Source organism: Opisthocomus hoazin, chromosome 4 (assembly GCF_030867145.1).
Source record: "Opisthocomus hoazin isolate bOpiHoa1 chromosome 4, bOpiHoa1.hap1, whole genome shotgun sequence".
Lineage (NCBI taxonomy): Eukaryota > Metazoa > Chordata > Aves > Opisthocomiformes > Opisthocomidae > Opisthocomus > Opisthocomus hoazin.
Genome location: NC_134417.1, coordinates 70,702,448 through 70,726,139, shown reverse-complemented (window position 1 = coordinate 70,726,139; position 23,692 = coordinate 70,702,448). Strand labels below are relative to the sequence as shown.

The 23,692-nt window shown below is 45.6% G+C and overlaps 1 protein-coding gene across 2 annotated transcripts in view; it reads left to right on the top strand.

Moving 5' to 3' along the window:
* The window catches only part of FAM171A1 (family with sequence similarity 171 member A1), a 97,599-nt gene that overhangs the window by 39,552 nt on the left and 34,355 nt on the right, over positions 1–23,692 (top strand). For both annotated transcript variants that reach the window (XM_075419427.1, XM_075419426.1), the window contains exon 2: positions 22,031–22,258. In XM_075419427.1, the coding sequence (XP_075275542.1) occupies positions 22,031–22,258 (228 nt within the window). The remainder of the gene's footprint in view (positions 1–22,030; positions 22,259–23,692) is intronic.

The window sequence follows — 23,692 nt, the reverse complement described above, 5'->3', positions numbered from 1 at the left end:
CTATTATTAAAGTGGTGTTCTTGGAATTAAGTTGCATACACATCAGGTGGTTTAGGGTTTTTTATTATTTTTTAAAGATCAAGTTCTGTGAAGGGAGGACTCTTTTTTTGTTTTTTTGTTACTAGATGTGAATTGTAAATATGAATGTAGGATTTTTAGACCAGATATAAATAAGAATAATTTTCAATACCCTGTTTTGAGTGTCTTTTTGAAGCTCTTTTGTAAACTATGAATTTATTGTGTGTTCTATTTAAAAACACAGGCCAATTAAATCTTCAGATTGTAGTGTATAAGGCTTGAATTACATGCCTGTTTGTTAGTAAGCTGTCTTCACTAATGATGCTTTTGAATCTCTCAAAAATCCCAGTATAGTGAAAGCCAAAATACTGCAAATGGAGCCTGTGAGTCTGTAGAACATAGATATGATAGGCAGTGCTACTCGCACTTCTGATGCTGTTGACCGTGTGATGGTGTTGTCCGTGCACCTTATGAGCCTGCTTTTCTGGGTGCTCATTTATGGTGGTCTGGCAGCTGGAGGCGAGTAGGGCGCAGAACCAAACAACTGCCTGGTAAACACTTTCTGTATTCTGTATAGTCTCTGGCACTTGAAAGTAAAATTGGATTAGTGTTAAGAACTAGTTATTTTCTTCATGTACTAACCGTCTGAACAATTCAGAAGTAGTTTTAGATGCATACAGGCCAGAGCATTCAAAAATAAGAACGTAACCTTACACTCCAAATGTTGCTTGAATTTTTCCCAAAGGTATGCTGCGCTGGTGACGTAGGAGCGTGAATCCCTACAGCCTCTGGAATCGTGGAGATGTATACAGACTACTTGGAAAACTTCATTTTCCAGACTTGCTAAAGCTTGTGGTTTCTGAAGTAACTTGACCTGTAAGCGAGAGAGTCCAGCAGTTGTCCTTTGCAGCACCAATTTCAAATAAAACTCCAGTGGAAAATTTTTGTGTAAAAGGTAGCAAAAATCTTACTGGTCATGAGGAACACAATTAAACTAAGTAAAAAAAAAAATCATCATCTGTAGTCATTTAACATCCAAAAAACCACACAGATTTTTGGAATTCAGGTGGAATAGAAGCAGCGGCTATGACACACATTTTGCATTTAAGCATGCTGTTTTTACTAGTTTTCACTTTAGGTATTGCTTCATATCTGATTGCTGATGTGTTTCAAAGATGTATAGATGTCCTCTACCACATTTTGATTTGAGTGACAAATCTGTTCCATTGGATTTTTCTTTTTTTTCTTTTTTTTTCATAAAGGAATGTGCAGATCCTCTTCTAGCACTGATTTGGCTGCTTTAACCTGTGATTTACTGAAGTGTTTGCAAGAGCTATGTTAGATGCCTGTCTCACTGCAGCTTGCTCTGGTTTTATCTTGCAGACTGCAGCAAGTGCCCCAGATGCTGAGTGCTGTCACGCAAGCTATGCCAGAGCTTCAGGGTGGGAGAGGCGTCCATCATGTGCCTTGCAGTTCTGGCCAGGGTGGGACCCAGGTGGTTTACAGCCATTCCAAAATTTCAACTTGTGGGAAGCAAGCTGCAGGAGTCAGAGGGGATGGCAATACTCCTAGGTCTCCTCCCAGCACGGGACTGGGATCAGCTGAGGCAGTGCATGCAGACCAGAGAGCCAAGGAATTTCCCGAGGTCCCATGGCAGAAGACTGGGGCTGGTGTTTTTGCACAGCTTGGGTGGTTTTGGGACATGCTGTTTGGTATACGTTCCCCTCAGCCCCGATCCCCTGCTGCTGGTTCTGATGCTTGCGTGATGTGAAGTCAGTGCTTGAATGAGTCAGTCTGTGTCCCTGGGGGGAAGGAGTGAGGGAGGGGGAGAGGGGTGTGATATCCCTGCAGTCCCTGAGCCGCGTCGGAGCACACTGTGTGGGCAGAGAAGTGTTTCTGTCTCTCAGAGCTTGTCTTGACTGCTGCAAAGGGAGAAGGCAGAACCTTGGATGATTTTTCCTCCCTTCCTTACCAGCTAGCTGACAGCCCTGAGATGGCGGGGTGAGGGTGCTATCTGTGGGAGGCAAGAGGCCAAAGCGACCCAGCGGTCATGCTGGCTGCTGAGCCGAGCTGCCCTGTTCTGCGAGCTGGCTCCATGGCAGCATGGCTGCATGCAGCCCTTGGGCCAGAGCGGTAACCTAGTCCTGTGCAAATCAAAGGGAGTAGCAGGAAATACTCCACTTTTTCTTTTTTTTGTCCCAACACTCCCACATCCAGGGGGAGATGATACTTTGCATATACAAACCCCGCATGCGTAGGAAGATCTTAAACTTGAACAGCCACCTGCTGTCATAAATAAAACGCAGCAAATGATCCCAAAGAGAAAGGGGAAATGGAAGTCAAAAGGCCAAGGCGTCCTGGCTCCAAGCAGATGCTGGCAGTATCTGGGGTGGGTGTGCTGGAAGAGGAGTGGATGGTGCAAGATGTCAGTGAGTTGTGTAGGTCCAGCTGTGGGGGCTAGGGCAGCCCCCCCCAGGAGCGCTCGGGGAGCCCAGCTGTGCTTTGCTGTCTGCAGGGAGCATCGCTGCCGCCTTGCACCTCCGTTCTGAGGAGCTGGGCACGTAAGGAGAACGGAGCGATGGGTGTGCTAGCGAGCAGGGCCTGTGGCACGATGTAGGTGTTACTCTCTCACTACTGCACCATGGAAAAATTTTCTCTGTGTCTTGCTTCTCTTGATACTTTTTGATCAATTTCAGGCAAGTCCAAGTAAGAGCAAATTGCAACAGTCAGTCTAAAGGTGATGGGAATTGCTGGAATATGGTAAGGACTTATAAAGGAAGGAGAGTCCTGTATTCAGGGAGAAAAACCCTTATTTTTTTCTAATTCTCCAGCAAGACAGAGGGACAGCATCTACAGACCTATGACTTTCCCCTAAGCATCTCTGCTCGTTCTCTTTTCCTTGTTGCAGTGGATGGAGAATGTCCACCCCTTCCCATGTCTTCCCGTGCCCTCCCATCCTACGTGAGCTGACAGACGCAGCAGGTAACTGGGTGGGCTCCCTGTCTCTGCCTGGGGTGTTACAGTCCATTTACTCCCCAGCCCAACTCAGCCCTAAGGCTTTTTCCTTCACAAGGGTGCATTCGCTCATCTTTTTTTACCTAATAGGAGGTGAAAGTCCCAGTGAATGCAAAACATTGTGTAGATCCTCTGCAAGCTAACAAATTGTTAGAATAAATTTATACATAGACTTTAATTTAAGTCACGCAAGAGCTGGATGCTGCCCTATCTTCACTGCATTTTCACCTTCTGTTACTGCGTTTTCTTTCTTGTGGTTTGGAGCTCCTTTTCCTAAATAAGAGTCTGTGAGTATCTGCTGCTTAAGAACCGAGAAGCAGCCCTACTGCCATCTTAATAGACTTCATTCAGCAATACTTTTTAGCCTTTTTGCTTTTATGGATCCTATTAAAAATTCCAGTAAGAGTGAAAATGACAGTATACCACTGGTAAGCCTCATGGCTTGCTTTTTTAAGATGTGTTCTTTTTCAGGTGTCATCTGTGAATCTCTTGATGTAATCTGTATGTTCAAGGGCCTCATACAGAGCCTGAAAAACAAAGTAGACTGTTAGGTGATTGATTTGGTTGAGAGGGAGTAGATCAAGTACCCATCTGTTAAATACTGCAAAGGAGTGAAATGCTAGAGTAATTAGGGCTGCCTAAGGAGAGGAAGATGCTGGGTTTTTGGACTCTGTGTGTCCTCACCCTAGGTGTAGGAGCTCCAGGACTCTGGGGTACTGAGGGGCCTTTCTGCTGCTCTGAACTTCATGAACATACCACCTTCCAAATACTCAACAAAACTGCACTACATGATTTTATGGACTTTTTTAAACTGTGGATTTCATTGATTTGGGAAAAATGTTTGCTAACTTCAGAACTGAGCTGCCAGACTTGCTGGAATCAGCGTGCCTGCTGTCACTGCAGTAAGCGATGTAAAAGGGATGCAGGTTTTCAGGAGGACTTTTTGGGAGCAAATTAGCAAGGGTTGCAATGAAGCTGTTGAAAAATGAGCAGTCTTAATTTAAAAAGCAGTTTCAAATTTCTATGCACTTTGTAGGATGAACTTCTGAAACCTGTTTTTCTCTGCAGATCAGTACAATCCCATGTGAAACTTGGAATGAGTTGTCCCAAACTTTTGCAGAGTGAGCCAAAAGTAAAATTATGTGTGTTTTGTAAGGTTTTTTTAACTGTGGCAGGTCTGCTATTTAAACACACTTGCTATCACTGCTACTTAAATAAAATGAAGTTTAAACAAGACGTATTGCTCTGGTGTAAATGCATTTATGTCAGGTTTTTAATCTTAACGACTTGATCGAATTTATCTCTAGCAGAGCTTCCTCTCTTTCCTTTTTAAAAAATGTATATTAGTAAGTGATGGAGTCTTGGAGTGGGAGGACAGCAGGGCAAAGGTACCTAAATATGAGCAAGGTGTACAAACAGCTCTGAAAATTCATAGCGGAGGTACTAAACAAGTCTTGTCATCTTGTCCAAGTTCTTTCAGCGTAGCTCTTCGGGCCAAAGAGGTGGTGGTTTTAAGCCAAATGCGACTTCAGCACAAGAGTGGGAAATCACCCTGGCCGGGATTCCTGGGTGAGACCGTCAGCCTTGAGCACCAGGAGCCTGGGCTGGGGAAGATGCTCTGCCTGCTGGAGAGCCTTCCCAGCTTGGAGAATGTCTGCCCCTCACAGACCCTTTCCCCATGCCCTCTGATGTAGCCTGAGCAGCAGAAATGAGAGAACCATCGAGGCCAAGGCCACAAGTTCAGAGTCCAGGCTTTGCTACAGCTGCTGCAACAGGCAGCCCTCGGGGCATTTTGCCAGGAAACCAATCTGCTTTGCGGAATAGGGTAGGCATGGTGCAGAAGTAGCTTAAGGCCCGCAAAGCTGTCTGCTCCTCCTGCTGCTGTGTTGACGGCAGGTTTAGTGCTGCATCCCTAAGTGAATCATGAGATCTCACCTGTTAGGCTTCACAGGTACCGATTTGATTTTCTAAAAGTCCTTTCTAAAGGGGTTTGGAGCAGTGGCTCTAGAAAACACGGTTCGTAGTTGAGAAGAGATTTTAAGAAATTCCACCCACCTCACTGCAGTTTTAACATGATGGTAACAACAATGAATTTCAAAAGCAGCCTCCAAAGTAGACAGCAATGTTTTATACATGAGCATACTCATTTAAAATAATACAAAGTGTATTTTGCTTGGCTCTGGTACTGCAGGTAATAGAAGGATCACCATGTGATTCTGGGGCCGGTGCTGTTTAATATCTTTGTTGGTGACATGGACAGTGGGACTGAGTGCACCCTCCGCAAGTTTGCTGACGACACCAAGCTGTGTCATGTGGATGACACGCTGAAGGGAAGGGATACCATTCAGAGGGACCTTGACAGGCTGGAGAGGTGGGCCTGTGTGAACCTCATAAAGTTCAACAAGGCCAAGTGCAAGGTCCTGCACGTGGGTCGGGGCAATCCCAAACACAGGTACAGACTGGGTGGAGAGTGGCTCGAGAGCAGCCCTGAGGAGAAGGACTTGGGGCGACTGGTGGATGAGAAGCTCAACATGAGCCGGCAATGTGCATTTGCAGCCCAGAAAGCCAACCGTATCCTGGGCTGCATCAAGAGAAGTGTGGCCAGCAGGTTGAGGAGGGGATTCTGCCCCTTTACTCCGCTCTCGTGAGAGCCCACCTGAAGTCCTGCGTCCAGCTCTGGAGCCCCCAACATAAGAAGGACATGGATGTGTTGGAGCAGGTCCAGAGGAGGGCCATGAAGATGATCACAGGGCTGGAGCACCTCTCCTGCGAGGACAGGCTGAGGGAGTTGGGGCTGTTCAGCCTGGAGAAGACAAGGCTCCGGGGTGACTTTATAGCAGCCTTCCAGTACCTGAAGGGGCCTACAGGAAGGATTGAGAGGGACTTCTCACAAGGGTGTATAGTGACAGGACAAGGGGGAATGGCTGTAAACTTAAAGAGGGCAGATTTAGATTAGGTATTAGGAAGAAATTCTTCACCATGAGGGTGGTGAAACACTGGCACAGGTTGCCTAGAGCTCTTGTGGATGCCCCCTCCCTGGAAGTGTTCAAGGCCAGGTTGGATGGAGCTCTGAGCAACCTGGTCTGGTGGAAGATGCCCCTGCTCATGGCAGAGGGGTTGGAACCAGATGATCTTTAAGGTCCCTTCCAACCCAAACCATTCTATTATTCTATGATTTTATGTTTTAAATTAGTGTTTGTACACTATAATTGTCTATACTTAGTGATTATCTTGCATGTTCTACTTGTGACCCCAAGGATTTTGTGGCCCATGTTAATATAACCACAAAGAATTTCAGCCCAATTTTAATATTCAAATAATGGATAGAGAGAGGAACTTAAAGTTCAGATATTAAAGGTTGTTTCATTCACATTAGCTATTAAAGATTTTTACTTGCCATGCTTTTTCTTTATTTAACTGCCTACTCAGATGGGAGTATCTGATTGAATGGTCCAAAGCTGAAGTTAGAATCCTTCTTGCTCACATTGAACAGGAGCTACTGGGAGGAATCCCGTGGGCCAGGGCTCTCGAAGGCAGGGGGGTCCAAGAGTGCTGGTCGCTCTTTAAACATCCATGTTCCTCCATGCTCAGGAGCGATGCATTCCCCTGAGAAAGAAATTGAGCAAAGGAGGCAGGAGACCTGCATGGTTAAACAAGGAGCTTCTAGCAGAGATCAGGTGGAAGAGAAAGGTCGATGGAATGTGGAAAGAGGGGCAGGCCACTTGGGAAGAGTACAGGAATGTGGTGAGAGCATGCAGGGATGCGAAGAGGAAGGCCAAAGCCCACCTGGAATTGAAGCTGGCGAGGGATGTCAAAAACAACAAGAAGGGATTCTTCAACTACATCAGCAGCAAAAGGAAGGCTAGGGACAATGTGGGGCCGCTGCTGAACGAGGTGGGTGTCCTGGTGACGGAGGATGCGGAGAAGGCAGAGCTACTGAATGCCTTCTTTGCTTCAGTCTTCAGTGCCAAGGCAGGCCCTCAGGAATCCCAGGCCCCGGAGGTAAGAGAAGCAGCCTACAGAGAGGATGACTTTCCCTTGGTCGAGGAGGACTGTGTGAGGGATCGCTTAAGTGATCTGGACATCCACAAATCCATGGGCCCCGATGGAATGCACCCACGAGTGTTGAGGGAGCTGGCGCATGTCATTGCTGAGCCACTCTCCATCATCTTTGAGGAGGTCCTGGAGGACAGGAGAGGTGCCCGAGGACTGGAGAAAGGCCAATGTCACTCCAATCTTCAAAAAGGGCAAGAAGGAGGACCCAGGGAGCTACAGGCCGGTCAGCCTCACCTCCATCCTGGGAAAGGTGATGGAGCAGCTTATCCTGGAGGCCATCATGAAGCAAGTGGAGGTAAAGAAGGTTATCAGGAGTAGTCAGCATGGATTCACCAAGGGGAAATCATACCTGACCAATCTGATAGCTTTCTACGATGACATGACTGGCTGGGTAGACGACGGGAGAGCCGTGGATGTTGTCTACCTCGACTTCAGCAAGGCTTTTGACACAGTCTCCCATGATATCCTCCTAGGGAAGCTCAGGAAGTATGGGCTGGATGAGTGGTCGGTGAAGTGGATTGAGAACTGGCTGAATGGCAGAACTCAGAGGGTTGTCATCAGCGGCGCTGAGTCTAGTTGGAGGCTGGTAACTAGTGGTGTCCCCCAGGGGTCAGTACTGGGCCCAGTCTTGTTTAACTTCTTCATCAGCGACCTGGATGAAGAGTTAGAATGTACCCTCAGCAAGTTTGCTGATGACACCAAACTGGGAGGAGGGGTAGATACACCAGAAGGCTGTGCTGCCATTCAGCGTGACCTGGACAGGCTGGAAAGTTGGGCAGAGAGGAACCTGATGAAGTTCAACAAAGGCAAATGCAGGGTCCTGCACCTGGGGAGGAACAACCCCATGCATGCTTTGGGCAGACCTGCTGGGGAGCAGCTCTGTGGAGAGGGACCTGGGTGTCCTGGTGGACGACAGGTTAACCATGAGCCAGCAGTGTGCCCTGGCTGCCAAGAAGGCCAATGGCATTCTGGGGTGCATTAGGAGGAGTGTGGCCAGCAGGTCAAGGGAGGTTCTCCTTCCCCTCTACACTGCCCTGGTGAGGCCTTATCTGGAGTACTGTGTCCAGTTCTGGGCTCCCCAGTTCAAGAAGATGAGGAGCTACTGGAGAGAGTCCAGCGGATGGCTACGAGGATGATGAGGGGACTGGAGCATCTCTCCTATGAGGAGAGGCTGAGGGAGCTGGGCTTGTTCAGCCTGAAGAAGAGAAGGCTGAGAAGGGACCTAATATATACTTACAAATATCTGAAGGGTGGGTGTCAGGAGGATGGGGCCAAGCTCTTTTCAGTAGTGCGCAGCGACAGGACAAGGGGCAATGGTCACAAACTGAAGCACAGGAAGTTCCATCTGAACATGAGGAAGAACTTCTTCCCTCTGAGGGTGACGGAGCACTGGAACAGGCTGCCCAGGGAGGTTGTGGAGTCTCCTTCTCTGGAGATATTCAAGACCCACCTGGACAAGGTCCTCTACAGCCTGCTGTAGGTGACCCTGCTTCGGCAGGAGGGTTGGACTAGATGACCCACAGAGGTCCCTTCCAACCCCTACCATTCTGTGATTCTGTGATCTTAGCATTAGTGTAACTCAGCCGTTTCTGGGAGGAACTTGAGTCTGCAGATATGCTGTCTTATGTTGCTATATAAGGCAGTTTGAACTTGATTTTGTAATTGTTTTGTCTCTCCTATACTGCATCTACCTGTATGTGAGTAGAGCATGTTCACGTTCTTGTGTAATTTTGTTGTAACTGTGTAGAACTAGAACTGTCACTGTTTTGCTGCGCTGCATTGGCAGATACTGTACTGGAGCAGTGGACCCAAAGTCCTTTTCTCTTTGTAAACATCTAAGGCAAATCAGCTGATTGTCAGCATCCTTGGAGCAGACATCCTATTCCTACTGGGTGAGTGCTGCCAGATTTTCTAACCTCTCTGCTTCATATACTCTTTAAAATGATGCACGTTGTGCCCTGCCTGCTGATGGCTAGAAGTCTCTGTCGTGCTACTGTGGTAGCGTAAGGCTGCCTGGGAATGGGGGCTGGCTTTGAGCAGTGACGGCAATCTGCTGTCCTCCTACTCTTCCCTTGAGTAATTTTGTAACCTCAGGAGAACAACTGGCTGCTTGGGTTGTTAGCCCAGTCGTTGAAATAAATACATCAGCTTTCCTGTAAAACTGCTTGCTGCGGGTTGTGCATGTGTGTATGCGCACACACGTCCATTGGGTTACGGGTTTAGGTTTTGTTCCCAGGGCCTGACGTGAAGGGGAGAAAAAAATGAAGAGCGTTTTTGATTTAGAACGTATGTTCAGCAAAGCAGGAGGGATACCTTATCTTTGTGTTGTGGAATGTTGATTTCCCAAATCCCAGGACATGTTGAAATGATCTGAACTTCAAAATTAAGTACATAGTAGTTAAGAGAAGTGGATGTCAAATAAAATAATATGTAGCATGAAATAATACTGAATGTATTGCTAAAATTATAGGTTTTTTTTAAAGCTGTTAAATTTCAGAGGGAAAGATGAGGATTCTGTATCTCCAATTTACATATTTACGAGGTGATTGGCACTCCTATATGACTCACTAGAATTGTACTTATGGCTAAATATGGTAGAATAGGTTTTAAATTTATTGGTCTGCTTCCTTTACAATATTGGTTAACTGTTGCATGCTGTTATTTTTCTGAACAGTTCCTTTGTGTGAGAACAGAATTGCAAACCAACAAACAAAAAGAGATTATATCCCTCTGTGAAATACATACTTTCTTAACTTCCATAAAATATCTGTAAACTTCTTTTTAGAATGGTTTTCAGGGCACTGATATGAACTGATAATGTCCAGGAAACTTTTAAGCAAATGCTGTCTTTTTTGGTGTGATTAGCTGTACCTTGTATTTTCGTTTTAATTTGGAATACATGTATGTGTGCACATATATATATAAAACACACATGTGAGCCCTTCATCTGCTAACCTTGTATTGATCTTAGGCACAACATAATAGAGCATGTTTTGCCCTTTCAGAAGTGGATTATTGGTCTTGTATATGTATTTTTTTCATTTGCTTCCCAGCAGATTTCCCCAGCACGTCCTGTGAATGCAGCTTCTGTATAGAAGTTTAGTGTCTGTATGATTTGGTTATTTAGAAATTCCTTCCTCTTGCTTCCCCTCTAAACATTGCTTGTACGCCGTAGATCACTTTCCAGCCACAGAGCTGTTTGTTTAAATTAGCATAATACTTTAAAATGCTCGCTTAATGCATGGGCTAAATAGCCTACAAAATATTCCTGTTGCTGTTGCGCCAAGGAAGCAGAGCGCGCCGCTGGAATGTTGTCAGTTCTGCGTATCTGCTGGTGAACGGGAAAGTGGCCATATTTGTCAAAGTAAAAATGCCAGCAGCCCTCGGTGATCACGTTACTTCTAAACAGATGCGCGTTTCGCAGCACAGGTGTGAGAAACGGAAGAGGTGAAGTGAAATTCTGAGGGATTCTGTGCTGTGGGAGAGAGCTTAAGCAGAGTGGTGTTTACAGCTAGAAATATCTAAAATGGGTTTATGCCAGAGTGTAAGCAATAACCCCTTTCTGTTGTCAAATGGGCAAACTACTAAAGAATACGAGCATTTATTCAGAGTCCTCTGCTCTCTGCCCAGGCTCTGTTAGGTGGGCTGCACGTGGAGGGTTGAAGGTTTAATATGCAGTGCGCTTACTGGAGGGTATTTCATGTTCCGTGGGACTTCTGGTGTAGCACAGTGACACAAAATACACTGGAATCACAATACCGACGTAACTTGCCCTTGGGAAACAGGAAACACAGCGATGACGGTGACAGTTCAGCCACCCCACCAGTGTGTGATCCCTGGTGCTGGTCTCTGTGGGAGGGCTCACCGTCGGGGTGCGGGGCAGGACCCGCCTCTGGGAAGGAATACGCGGGTTGAAACCAGCTCAAGCCCATCGCTGCCTTCGAGTTTGTTTATTCTGTTAGTTGTTCAGTTTTTGTACTCTGTGGTGGGCTCAGCCACATGTACACCCCCTCCCCATGCTGGTCTCGGGGGCATTCTCACTCTTTTAATGAACTTGGGAGAAAGATTTGATCCACCCAGCTGTGCTGTAGTCAGCTGATCCACTCAACTGACAGAGCTGTCTGTCTAAAACAGAGGCCACCCTTGGGTCCCATTTGCGTTCAGAGGAAGTCAGCTCCGTTTGCAGTAGCTCTGTCAGTCACGCTCTGCATTGTCCCCTGAGCTTCAGGGCACCTCGCCCCTGCCCATCTCCTCTCAGCCTTCCTCCATCCTTTACTGGCCAGTCACAGCGTTCTACATTGAGATTGATCTCTGAAGAGAACAGCGCGTTCACCCATTTGTTTGGTGATTTATCTTGAAAGAGAACAGTGCATTCACCCATTTGTTTGGTCAGCCATTTCTGCTATGGTTCGTTACTCTTCAGCGTTTTCGTTTGTGAACCCCAAGAGCCCTTCAGCAGAGTGCCCACATCTTTGCCCCCCGCCTCGCCCTCCCTCCTTTAGGCAGGCAGTTACACAGCCTGAATGAACTTGCTTCTCCGCATCACTTCCACCCATTCCCAAAGCCTGGACCACAGACCTCCAGGTCGAAAACCTTTGTCTCGTAGCTACAGTGGTAGGTGTGGGACTGTGATAAGCACCACAGGGAACCGGAGCTGCGAGGTGATCAAGGCATACAAAGGTATGTCTTGCTCCAGCGCTCTGCCGAGTCATGGAGAGCAGTGTAAGCTGGATGAGCACCCTGTCAAACCCTGGTCATTGTCACAGTGTTTTTGTATAAAATGAACCTGTAAGAAAGATGAAGATTGCAAGTGTAACTATCACTTTACTTTCCAATTAGGACTGTGAATTTGTGGAAGAGCCAGTAACTTCTGATTTACATCATTGACTTCCAGTGTAGGGGAACAGAAAGTAATTTTTTAAAATCCACAATTTTAGTCTGATTAGAAATTATTTTTCTCATGAAATCTTGACAGCCCTAAAATTAATCCCATGCCAAGAATGAAGATCACTATGGCCGTTACGATAATTTGAACTGAAGCAAGTTCTGGTCGCTAAGTCAGTAGTTATGCTCTGCATATATATGCAGTCACCACAACTGAAATATTGATAGTACAGCAGCTTGGTTCAAAAATATTAATTGAAAAATTAATTGACTTGGATGACAAAGCTTCTGTGTTACTGAAGTACTAAACAAAGTAATGACAAATGGCCGTGTGTCAAGCTGGGGATGCTCTACAGTGTTAGGATGAAGGGAACTGTAGTGGGTCCTGTTTTATCTAAAGTCTGTATTCGTTACCTAGAAGAAGACCTAGATCACGGGTAAGTTAATGTTTTTAGTTATTCCAAATGAGGAAATATAAACATTGTTTTGAAGAGAAAAATCTCAAAAACTTGTAAGTATAATAAATATTTTTGGAGGATAAGCAAGTTTCAATATAGACAGGTTGGGGGGGTGATTAATCTTTGTGCTATAGCGAGGAGAAAACAGAAGTCACAGCAACTGGCATGTAGAGATGCTAGTGAAAGCGTGCTTTTTAGGGTCAGAAGGAGCCAACAGTAACCTCCACCCAGACAAAAGTGCCAGCTGTGGCTGTAGAGGTTTTTGGGTGTTCAGGAGTGGTTGAAAACCCAGCACGGTGCCCACATGGAAGTCCTCACTCCTCCAAACCCAACCCTTCCCAGCCGCTGTCACAGGCATCCGACCCTTACGGAGCCAGGAGATGTTACTGCTGCGGTGCCGCTGTGCAGTGGTGGAGGTGCTGCGGTCAGGGAGTTACTTGAGATTCAGTCTGGGATTTGGGACTAAGGCAGAATAAAGGTCTACTGTATTTGACAGTGTCCTAAAGCTTAGTCTAAGCCAGGAGAGGGGCAGGCAGCCTTCCAAAGTGGCCACAGGGGTGCGGTTGCTTGAGGATGACTCTTGGGCTGTGGTTGGGTGGGTGCAGCTGAGCTGACTGAGGTGCCCATGCACCAGCCCAGGTGGTCCTGATGCCCTCCTTCTCCTCTGCCAGCACTGTGCTTGGCCAGAGGACTTCACGCCTCTTCCCCCCACAGCTGCCCGTTCTGCTGGTTTCAGCACTGGGGGCTGCCGTGCTTCAGCAGTTCAACCTGATAACCTGGCAACGAGCCCTTCGCTTCCTTTGGCTGGTGCTGTGCTGGGTTACTAACTGGAACCAGCACGGTGATGGGTCCAAGGAGCAGGAGTCCGCAGCCGGGCCATGGAGGTGGAGGGGGGCAGGGAGGGATGCTCCTGGCTTTGCACTGGAGCAGCCGAGCAGCAGTGCTGAGCTCCTTGTTGCCTGCAGAGCCCTCTGCTCGGGCAGGAGGGGTGAGGCTGTTACCGTGGGTAGCTTCACCTGTGCTTAATTCTACTGTCTGCCAGCTGGGGATAACCTCTTCAAGGAGTAAAGTGAATATAAATTTACTATTTAGTTAGTTGAGAAAAGAGAAGGTGCAAGTGCCTCGGTAAAATTCTGATGGAAGAATTTGCCTCTGTACCTGTATTAATGTACGTCAGTGGAGTACTGAGATGAAAGTGGAAGTCTGCACTGCAAACTGCGATGGGAATGTAGAGAGTCACTTGAGTTGGGTTTGTCTGAATTGTTACAGTGGTTTGTTTTAAAAAAAAGGCGGTTGAACAACTCACGTAAAAATACATTCTTCCGAAGTGACAGCTGGCTTTGCTTTCACAACAGGTTTTGGAAATAAGTAGAGATTAAACCCAAGATTAAAGCTGCTTGGGAATAAGCAAGAAAAAAGTGCTTGTCTCCTGCCTGCCCCATTGCACATACACTGGTTCATTTAAATGTAGAATGCATCCGCTTTAAATTGTATTCATCATATGCACACTTATTAATAGAGTGAGGAAAAAGTTGTTCCAGGGAAACACAACACATCCATTCCTGGCTGTGCAAATCCAAGCTTTCCCTTGCTGCCCTGCCCCAAAGCAGACGGGTGCTGCCGTGGGTTCGAAGTGGGCTGGAAACCCCTGAGAGCTGTGCAGTGGCTGCGCTCTGTGGGGTGTTCTCAGAGCTGGTGCTGCCGCATCAGCTGTGCTCTTGTTGAGTCAGTGGAGAACTCTAATGCTCAGCAACTGAAAAATATTGGTGCATTAACTTTTCATTCCATATTGATCTCCAAACAGAGTTTCAAAGGATTCTATTAGCAAAAAAAGAGGGCTTTAAGCAGGGATTACTTTTTCATGTATTGTAAAGAATGCATTACGCGTGTGGCAAGCTAAAGCTTTGAAACTCAACTTCCATCTGCTCCCCATGACAGTATCTTTATATGATTCCGTGTCTAAAAGACAAGGTTTGGAAATGAAATTAGTTTGTCGTGCACAGTTCCTGTAGAGATCAAAGGCAGACCTGTTAATGCAACTATTGCTATTCATGAGTTTCATAGCCATGTGAGTTTCGAGTTAATTATAAATGCGTGTTTAATCACTTAACAATAGGGTATCCGAGTCTCATCTGGGCATTATGCATATAGCTCTCACTTTTTTAATTAAAGCAAATTCCTGCCTTTTTTCCCAAGAAATTAATTTTGGTGGTAATGCTCCAGGCTCTAGCAGGTCAGGATTTGCAAATCCTCTTTTAAATGTTGGACGGTTGTGTGATGAATGTCTTTATTTTATTATCCTTCAACTGCCCCTCCCTCCCCCCTGAGTACATGGCTGTGTAGTAGCCTGGTTGTCACTGGAGATGGCATACATTGCTCCGGTTCTTACACTAGAGTTCCTTTTGTGACATTTTATTAAAATTTGTGTGCATTATCCCTAGCAGACAATATATTTTGAGATAAACTACAGAATTTATTGGTTTAGTTTCCAAATGCTTTGTTTAATAGATTTTAAACCTGAAGAGGCAAGTAGGGCACCTGTCTGCCCTTCATATCACAGACCACTGTGTTTGGTTTGAATATTGAGGGTTCAGTCTAATTATTTTACTTAAGATAAACTATGTCAGTCCCCTGGAAATTAAATTCTTGTGCACTAGAGGAACCAGCCACAGTGCCAGCAGCGCCTGAGGCATTTGCGGTGGCAAGGAATATTAGATGAGAAATGCAGATGAATCAAACTGTGCTGCAGAGAAGGGCGAAAAAGCCACCCGAGAGCAGCCTCCTCCACAATCCTGGACCCTGCGTGTCGGCAGAGATGAGGTGAGCGCGATGCATTGACGGGGCATCACAGAGGGGCTGCTCTGTGCCAGCTAAGAGATGGGACTGCGCAGCTCCCTTTGCGGCAGAGCTCTGCTGTTCCTGAGGAAGGGCAAGGGAGAGGGATAAAAGAAAAACTGAGAAATCACAGTCAGTTGTGCAATTGGGGAAAAAAGTTCCTTCCTGACTTCCGAGGTGTGAGAGTTAATTACAGTCATCACACTACAAGTGCTTAGAGCGTGCAAAGAACCATACCAATAGTCTTCCCCATGACCTGTAAAGCAGAAAAGTGCTTAGCAAATTCAGACTGCAGTACTAAAAAGAAGCACCACAGGCAGCTATTTGGCTGGCTTCGTAAATGTTCTAGAATCAAACATTAATTCTCTTAACTCCAGAATTAAACATGAATTGTAAGCCTTAATTAAACATCTAGAACTAAAATTAAAGCTATTTTAAAAAGAAAAAAAGAAAAATCTTCTAGTAGTTTGTCAGCAGGAGTGAATCTGCCATCTAGTAAACTCTGTTCTTGTTGCTGAGAAATGGCGCCTGAATTTGCTGAAGTTCGGTGTACAGCTGCTGTACTGTATCTCTGCCAGCAGGACTAGAGGTCCTCAGGTGAGTTGTTTTTCGCAGTTTCCCTGTTAGGCACAGTGATCCAGCCTTCCCTAGCAAGAACTGCAGGGGTCAGGTTCTTCAGATGGCCAGTCCCAAGGATACTTCCCTGACCCCTGGATTTTTATGTGGCTCTTCTCTGAATCCATCTGCTTTCTAAAGCCTTGAAGCCTGGGCCTGAGAGCCAAGCCCTGTTGCGTGGTGCTTGCTAGAGTTCTGACCAGTGCTGTGAGCAGAAGTGGGGAGCTTTCTGCTTGGTGCCAGGGACTGCAGCAGCTCCGCTGTAATCTTGAGAATTCCTGAACGGACAACGGGCAGAAGCAGACCTCCCATGTCCCATCCTCTGCGTGGTTGGGTTCCCTGGAAACTGGCAGATGCTCGCCCCAGCTGAAACCTTGGTCAGCTATGGTGAAGAGGAGCGCTGTGTGGCACCACTGGTTTTCCTGTAACACGGACTAGAGCCTGTTCCAAACAGAGGACATCATCGCCGTTGCTGTGAATCTTCTGCAAGCACACCTAGTTTGCCATTTGAGGTGGTGCTTGTGAACTTACTTTGCAGGTAGCAGCATCAATGACGATCTGAGTCTGTGTGCTTCTGGAGAGATTTTACATACACATTTCCTTTTCCTTCGTATGAACTTACCCTGATACTGTTTTGAAGCGTGGTTGTCGGTAGAGCCTTCTTGATGCAGTGCGTTAGGAAGACCTGACGATATGTAAATACTTGAGTTGGCATCTGGCTAGGGGCTGGGGAACACTCCTTTTTCTAGGAAAGTGTTTTCCTTTAGATAAATGAAAATCCTATTGTTTTGCTGAGGGGTGACCTCGCACATGGGCGAAAGGTTAAGAGGCAGAAAGGCTTAACCATTTGGCATGTAGGACACAAAGCCAGGCGTGTTGCCAGTAAGCTCAGTCAGAGCGGAGGATGCAATTTTAAATAAAGTTCATAATGGCATTTTTTAAATGAGCAGGAAGTTTTCTTTCTCTAATCAAAACCTAGATAATTTAAATCTCTCTCTCTTTGGTAATATCCTGACATTGTCCATGGACAGGGGACCCCCAGAGGAAAAGATAAGTGGTAACGGCTGCCTGTGTCAGCCTGTTCCCAAAAGAGATCGTCTGTCCAGCCAACGTCAGTGGGAGTCTGCCTGGCAGAGGGGGGTGTGCGCAGAAACCAAATTGCAGGATGGGGACCTAAATAAGCTTGTAATCTTTGGCTTCCAATCTGTGTCGTAACTTTTCTCTGTTTATTTCAGTATTTGAGATCTCACAATGTGCCATCACTGAGATCACTCAGGATTTTTTTTTTTATGTAACATTTGGCCTTTTTTGTTTTAAAAAAAAAAAAACAGTGCTTTTCACTTTTCAGGAGTTTGGTTATAGCAGATGGCACTGATCATGCTGGTTCTGAAGGAAACTTCCCAAACTGGAAGTTCACAGCAATATAAAGAGCAGTTGTGAGTCTAAGAAGAGGGGTTGGACTGCAGAAATAGTTGTCGTAAGGTTACTTGTGTTTCAGAGGAGACAGCACGGTTCAGAAAGCAGATGGCACAGGAAGAATTGCTCAGAGAAAGTTTAGACTTAGTAAAATCTCAAAAATCAGATTAAGGTGACAGATGGGATTCTGGGTTGCAGTGCTAACGCGTAAGGCATTTCTTGTCTTTTTTTTTTTTTATTTTACTTTCCTAAATTATAACCTTGGAGATGCTGGGAGATTTTATATAGCTGACAGTAAATTTAGTACTAGAAAACTGGGAGGGAGTTACACTTAAGCAGCTGTTTTCAGTGTAACTAGTAGTTTTGGTTTGTGCTTGTTTGAAAAACAAGAGAGATGTAATTGCTGAAAGAAGACGAAGGAATATAACTGTAAAAGAGATCTAGACTAGACTGACTTGCTTGAGCGTGCACATGCAGCGACCTTGATCTCTTTGCAGAGTGTAACTCTGTATTTGCTGTTTTCCCACTAACTGCCCCTTCCCGATTTGCTTTGGGATGCCTGAAGCAGAGCCGCCGGGTTTCCCAGATGCCGTGCGCTGTTTCACGTTTGCAAGTGGCCCGTTCCTAGCTGCAGTTTCGGGCAGGGACACACAGCCTTTCTGCCCACCCATGGCTTATCTCCTGGAGGGAACAGTTAACGTAAGTAGCTCTTGCTTGGGACGTATGAAACATTCCTGTAGGACTATAATGGCAGGGTGTGTGCTAGTGGTGCAGGCAGTTTGCTCTGGCCCTACCTGTGCCCACCAGAGTTGTTCTGCAAGCCAACAGGGACCCATGTGCCAGACAGCCCAGGTCTGAAAGAGTCAGGGTCGCACTACGCTGGCAGGAGCCAGGTACATCGGATGGGGCTATCGGCTCGGGCATAGCCTGTCCTGGCATCTAGGGAGGTGAGACATCACAGCTGCCCTGGGTGAACCTGTCGCCTCGGCCATCTCTGCTCTGCAGTGAGGAAACATCAGCACTGCGTGCCTTTATGTCCCCTTCCTTCCTCTGGGACCTCACTAGTGGCACAGGGCAAAACTCCTGCAGGACTTAGTAACTGAATATTCCCACCTTAGTAAATAATAGGAAGCACAACGGTATCACAAATCTGTGGAGGAATGGAACGTGCTTCTTTTTAGGAGTTCACATTCTCAAAGTTCATGTTCTGCAGTGCTTTTGGTTCTCTGCCTCCGTCGCGTTCCCCATGCTCTGCAGACGTCCTTCCTTCTCAGAGTCCATCTGTGTTTAATTCTGCACGAGCTCCTTGCTGTGGCAGGCTGTAAAACTCAAGAATAGCGTATCTGCGTTATCCCCACTGTTTTACTGAGAGTACCAACTAAAAAATTTGCGAGTTATTTTTAAAGAGTCTATTCCTTAGCTAATAATGAGTCTTCTAAGCAGCTTTTTCTATTTAAATACTTCTTTTAGTATACTGATGCTTTGGTCCAAGACCTCCCTGTTAATTTGAGGTCAGGGTGATCTTGAATCACTTGCTGTACTTATTCTGCTCTCTTCTTTTGCTTCTTCAGTTCCCCTGTTCCTCAAGAAGTGCCTGAATACCTCCTAAAAATTCTGAAACTTACTTTATAGCTTGAAGTTTTCATAGCAGTCTCTCTTTGTAGATTGTTCTCATCACTCTCACTGTTTGGGAGGAGGTTTTCTTTAACAATTTCTCTCCGGTTTAAATCTTGTAATCATTCTGCTGCTGTGAAAATTACTGTGATAATGCAGGTTTAGTGTTCATGACTTCACTGCTGCATTCGGTAAGAAGAAAAAAGAGCTGTTGCATGGGAGAAAGCCCTGAACTAAGCAAGTTGTAGACATTTTACACGTAAGGGAAGATAACACATGAACACATGAGTTAGGGTTGTTCAGGCTGCTAGGATTTTCTCTGTCTTCTCAGGAAAAAAACAAGTCGAAATATTAAAAAGGAGGAGAAAAAAAGCCCAGTGTCTGATCTAGGGACTGTGGTGGGGAACAGCAGTTCCAGTCTGTTGCCTTTCGGGACATCAGTCTTCCATCTTGGGTGATGACCTTTGTCATTTCTGTTTGGAAACAGGATTTTGGAACCCCTTATACTTCCATAGCAGAAAGAGGGAAGATTGCAGACAGAAGCCCTTCTATAGCTATAGAGCAAAGGATAAAGGAATTTCCTACTGGAGATATCCATGGCTAGCTCTCATGTTTGGGAAGAGAGAGCAGGATTTGTGTATACAGGAAAATTTTTGTTTATCAGTCTTTGTCTCTTGATCAGTTTTAGTAGTAGTGTCTATTCTAGAATTCTGAATGTCTGTAAGGAACTAAATAGATTTTATACTTCTGTTGTTTTCTTATCCCCTTCCTTGATTAGTGTTTAATATTCCAGAGCTCCTTCATTCCTTCTTATATGTGGTTGTTTTAGAAAAGGCTAAACTTTCATGTTACTGAAATTGCTAACCACAATGTTCAGCTTGTCCTGTTTCCTTGCTTTTTCTTTAATGCATGACCCATTATTCTTAACCGCATCTGTTCTTCAGCATTCTTTGCTAGGCAATTCAAAGTGGGAAACATTAACAGCACAGCTATCTGGCTTTGGATCTAAGCATATTGTTCCTCTGCGTTTTGAAAACAAATACTTATATTGCTTTTTGCCCTCATGTTTGTAAATACATGTATAGTTTGTAAACACATAAACACATATGCGTTCCTCCTTTGATTAATGTGTCTGCTTTTCACATGCACAAGACTTCACAAGTTGCTTGGTGGTCAAGGCAAGGTTTCTAAGGAGGCATTCTGTACGTGCACACCAGAGTGTATGGATGCTGTTTTTCAATATACGTTGTTTTCTTTGACTACTAAATGCAAAACTGGGAACAAGTCCAGAATCTTTAGTAGCTAGAATGTATTCCGTGCTGATCTCTCTAAATTGGCATCCTCCATTGCCAAGTTCTAAAGTGAGGGCTGCGATGATGATGAATGTCTCTAATGGGGTTTTTGTTCAGGGCTGCCCGATATTTATATTTTCTGTACTGTAGGATTCAGACAGAATTTCTCCACCTATAAAAGGTCTCGATATCTTTCTGGCTGAAATGCCCTTAGGACAGAGTTGCTGATATTTTTGTATTAGATCCTGACATCCTTTTAAAATTTTATATTGTTACAATATGTTTCTCAGCATACTCAGTTGTGTCATTTCACTGTTGAAATTCACAACAGAGTTTTTGTGAAGTTCTTTGTTGCACTTCGTGTTATATCTTACTGGCTCAGGGCCTACGGTAAAGTAAGTTCTTAAAAATCCTAATGCACAGTAATAATATAACAAAATTGTACCACCAGTACTGTTCTGTAGAAATCAATGTATTGTTTTTAAATATCTGTGAAAAGGAGGTCATGCTCTCTTTTCTGGGCAGCACATGAAGAAATGAGTTGCACGTGGAGTGAGCATCTTGCTTGTGAGTGACTGAATTCCTCTGACACAAAAAGGGAGTTTGCAAAATATCATCTACTACCTTGGGGAATGGAGTAAGCTGAGGTAGGGGACTTCATGAAAGAACAACAGAATTTTCAAAGATGAGGGCGAGAACAAGAGAAACGGCGGAGTGGGAGAGTAGAGAGAAGAGGGAGGTAGGTACTCATTTAGGAGGACAAGGCAACTGTAAATGAAAAAATCCAAGGAGTGGCTTGGTGGAGGCACTGGGCTGCTGCTGGGTCTTTTCAACACAGCATTGCGTCTAAGTCGTAGTTATTGAAGAAAGGCAGCAACTGCTACTTTAGAGCAATGGGCATAGGAACTGTTGGAGGGTCAGAAAAATAGTCGCAGATGCAGAGGAATGCCTTCCAGAGGGACTGCCTTGCACAAGCCAGTCCGCTTTATGCAACGAAAGCCTGGTGACACAATGCAGGGTTTAGTCATAGGAGTGCCCCGGAGTGGACGAAGATTTTACATCTGGAAACATTTAAACAAGTAATTAGTTTCTGGAAAAGCGGCGAATTACTCAAGGAAAATGTAGTCCATTGTGTTAGCTTCTGACTGCATGTCTAGAAGATGTACGATCCTCCTGACTGCCCTAACTGTCACTTTGCTTCTCATGGCCACCAGCCATGTGTGGGGACAGGTAACGCGGCGGTGTCGGGGCCGACAGACTTTCTCTGTTCCTTCACTACAGAAAGAGAGAAATATTTTGGGGAAGGGGTGAGGGAGCACTGCCCCCTTCCAGCCTTTCCCCGTGGCTGCCAGAGAAGGCTGGCTGGAGCAGAGGTGCAGCAAGGCAGGGACCTCGCAGAGCGTTACGATGCCGTGCTATCCGTGACTAATATGGGGTGCTTGACAGTGCACACATTCTGAATTCTGATCCTACTGCGAGATTGACGTGTTGCCCGTCAAAGGGAATATTGCCAGCCTGTGGTGATGCACTGCCCAGCTGCATGTGGGTCGCGGAGGGGATACAGACGCCTGCACCGCTGGAGTTAGCAGTGGGGCGATAACTCGGGACCTGGTCTGGCTTGCGGCAGAATCTGCAGCATCTCAGAAGAGTAACTGCCCGAAATGGAGAACCTCAGGTCAGGACAAGAGGCCGTACTTGACACCAAGGTGTCAGAGGGTAGCACCGAGCCCCGTGTCTTTGTGGTCGTTGCTGTGCTGGCGTGTTCGAACTGCTGCCTCCTGCAGAAGCTTTTCAGACGATAATTGCTGTGGTTGTTTGTCATTGCAGAAGTAACGCTGAAGGTCCATGTAAGCGATGCCAGCACACATCAGCCAGTAACTGAAGCCTTCATTGAGATTTTTACCAACCAGATCTCCATTGCATCTGGAACCTCAGGAGCAGATGGCACTGCCTTCCTCAAGTTTCAGTATAAGTTGGGCAATCAGCTGATAGTGACTGCTAGTAAACATGCGTATGTGCCAAATTCTGCACCATGGAAACCTGTAAGATTGCCTGGTAAGAGATCTTTATTTTTGTTCTGAGGTAAGATTTTGCATCTAAAGGAAGTTACACAGTTTTGTATGATGTGTTTTAATGCTTGCGATCCTGTGTGGGAGGAGGACCATCTCTGCCTTTCAAAAAAACACAAGGTTTCTTCCTGAGTTCAACTGTGGCGTCGGGGCTGTGCAGAGATTTGCTCTCCCTCTGGCCGTCCTTGATACAGTGCTGCGTCAGTTTTCAAACAACTGTTGGTGCTCTTACAGCTCCACAGAAAATACAAATCTCTTCCAGATCTTTTTCTTTATGGGAACTCTCTTTCCAAGTGCTGTGTTTTAGCAGCTGTGATGTACTCACTCATTTCTCTCCCAAGGTGTAGCAACAACTGTTGCACTGTAGACTGTAGTGTACAAAAAATGTCCTGGCCTTTCAGTCCTTGGCTGTGTCCCTAGGACAGTTTTAATCTGCAGTTATGTTATCCAGATGTAAGGATTTTTTCCAGCTTAATTAGCGTTGTGTGTTTCTTCCACAGGCGAACAAATATAACAGTAATACTTGCATGTTAGCTTTTATCAGAATGCCTCAGAATTTTATGGGAAGTGGGAGACTTTACGTTAGTGGTACAGGAGGGGAAACTGAGACCTGAAGACCATTTCTGTACTGCTAAATAGTACAGATTGAGGGTGGCTTTCAGACCTTGAGACTTAACGTCTAGATGAAGGTCACATCCCCAGTTTTCATCTGCCTTTCCTCTAATCCCCAGCCACAGTTGGGGTCCAGGTAGTTTGGGAGTGGTCCCAGGCTTGTATTATACCCGAATCACTCCTTAGTATCACCTCAGATTTGATAATTAGCCCAGGCCAAAGCCATGCCAGATTTTAAGTGCACTAATATTTAAATAGTATAAACGATCACAGGACAGTGTTCAATCTCATGCCTTGGTTCCATTTTATTTATTAATAGCAGCATAGACAGAGGGACTGTGTGACTTGCCACAATGTCAGGCAGCAAATGTATTTTCAGATGGGGAAAGGAACTTGAACGTGTTCAAACCCAGAATTATTCTTTAGGCATTTCAACAACCTGTTTACTTACCTGCATTTGCTTGCTTAAGGTAAGGCAGACTGACTTCTTCCAGATTTCCTAGACTGGATTCTGCCACATTTTCCAGCTGCTTAAGGGAGCTATAGTGAAGACTAAGCCAGGCTCTTAGGTACAGAGTGAAAGAATAAGAAGTAACTGAAATGAGTTGCAGCAAGGAGAATTTCAGATAAATAAAAGGGAACAATTCTTTACAGCAGCAGTAGTCAATGATCAGAGCAGGTTGCCCAGAAAGGTTCTGAAATCTCCATCTTTGAAGATAATCAAGACTCAGCTGGACACCCCCTTACTTGGTTGAAGTAGGGGATCTCCAGAGATCCCTTCTGACCGTAATTGTTCTGTGACTCTGTA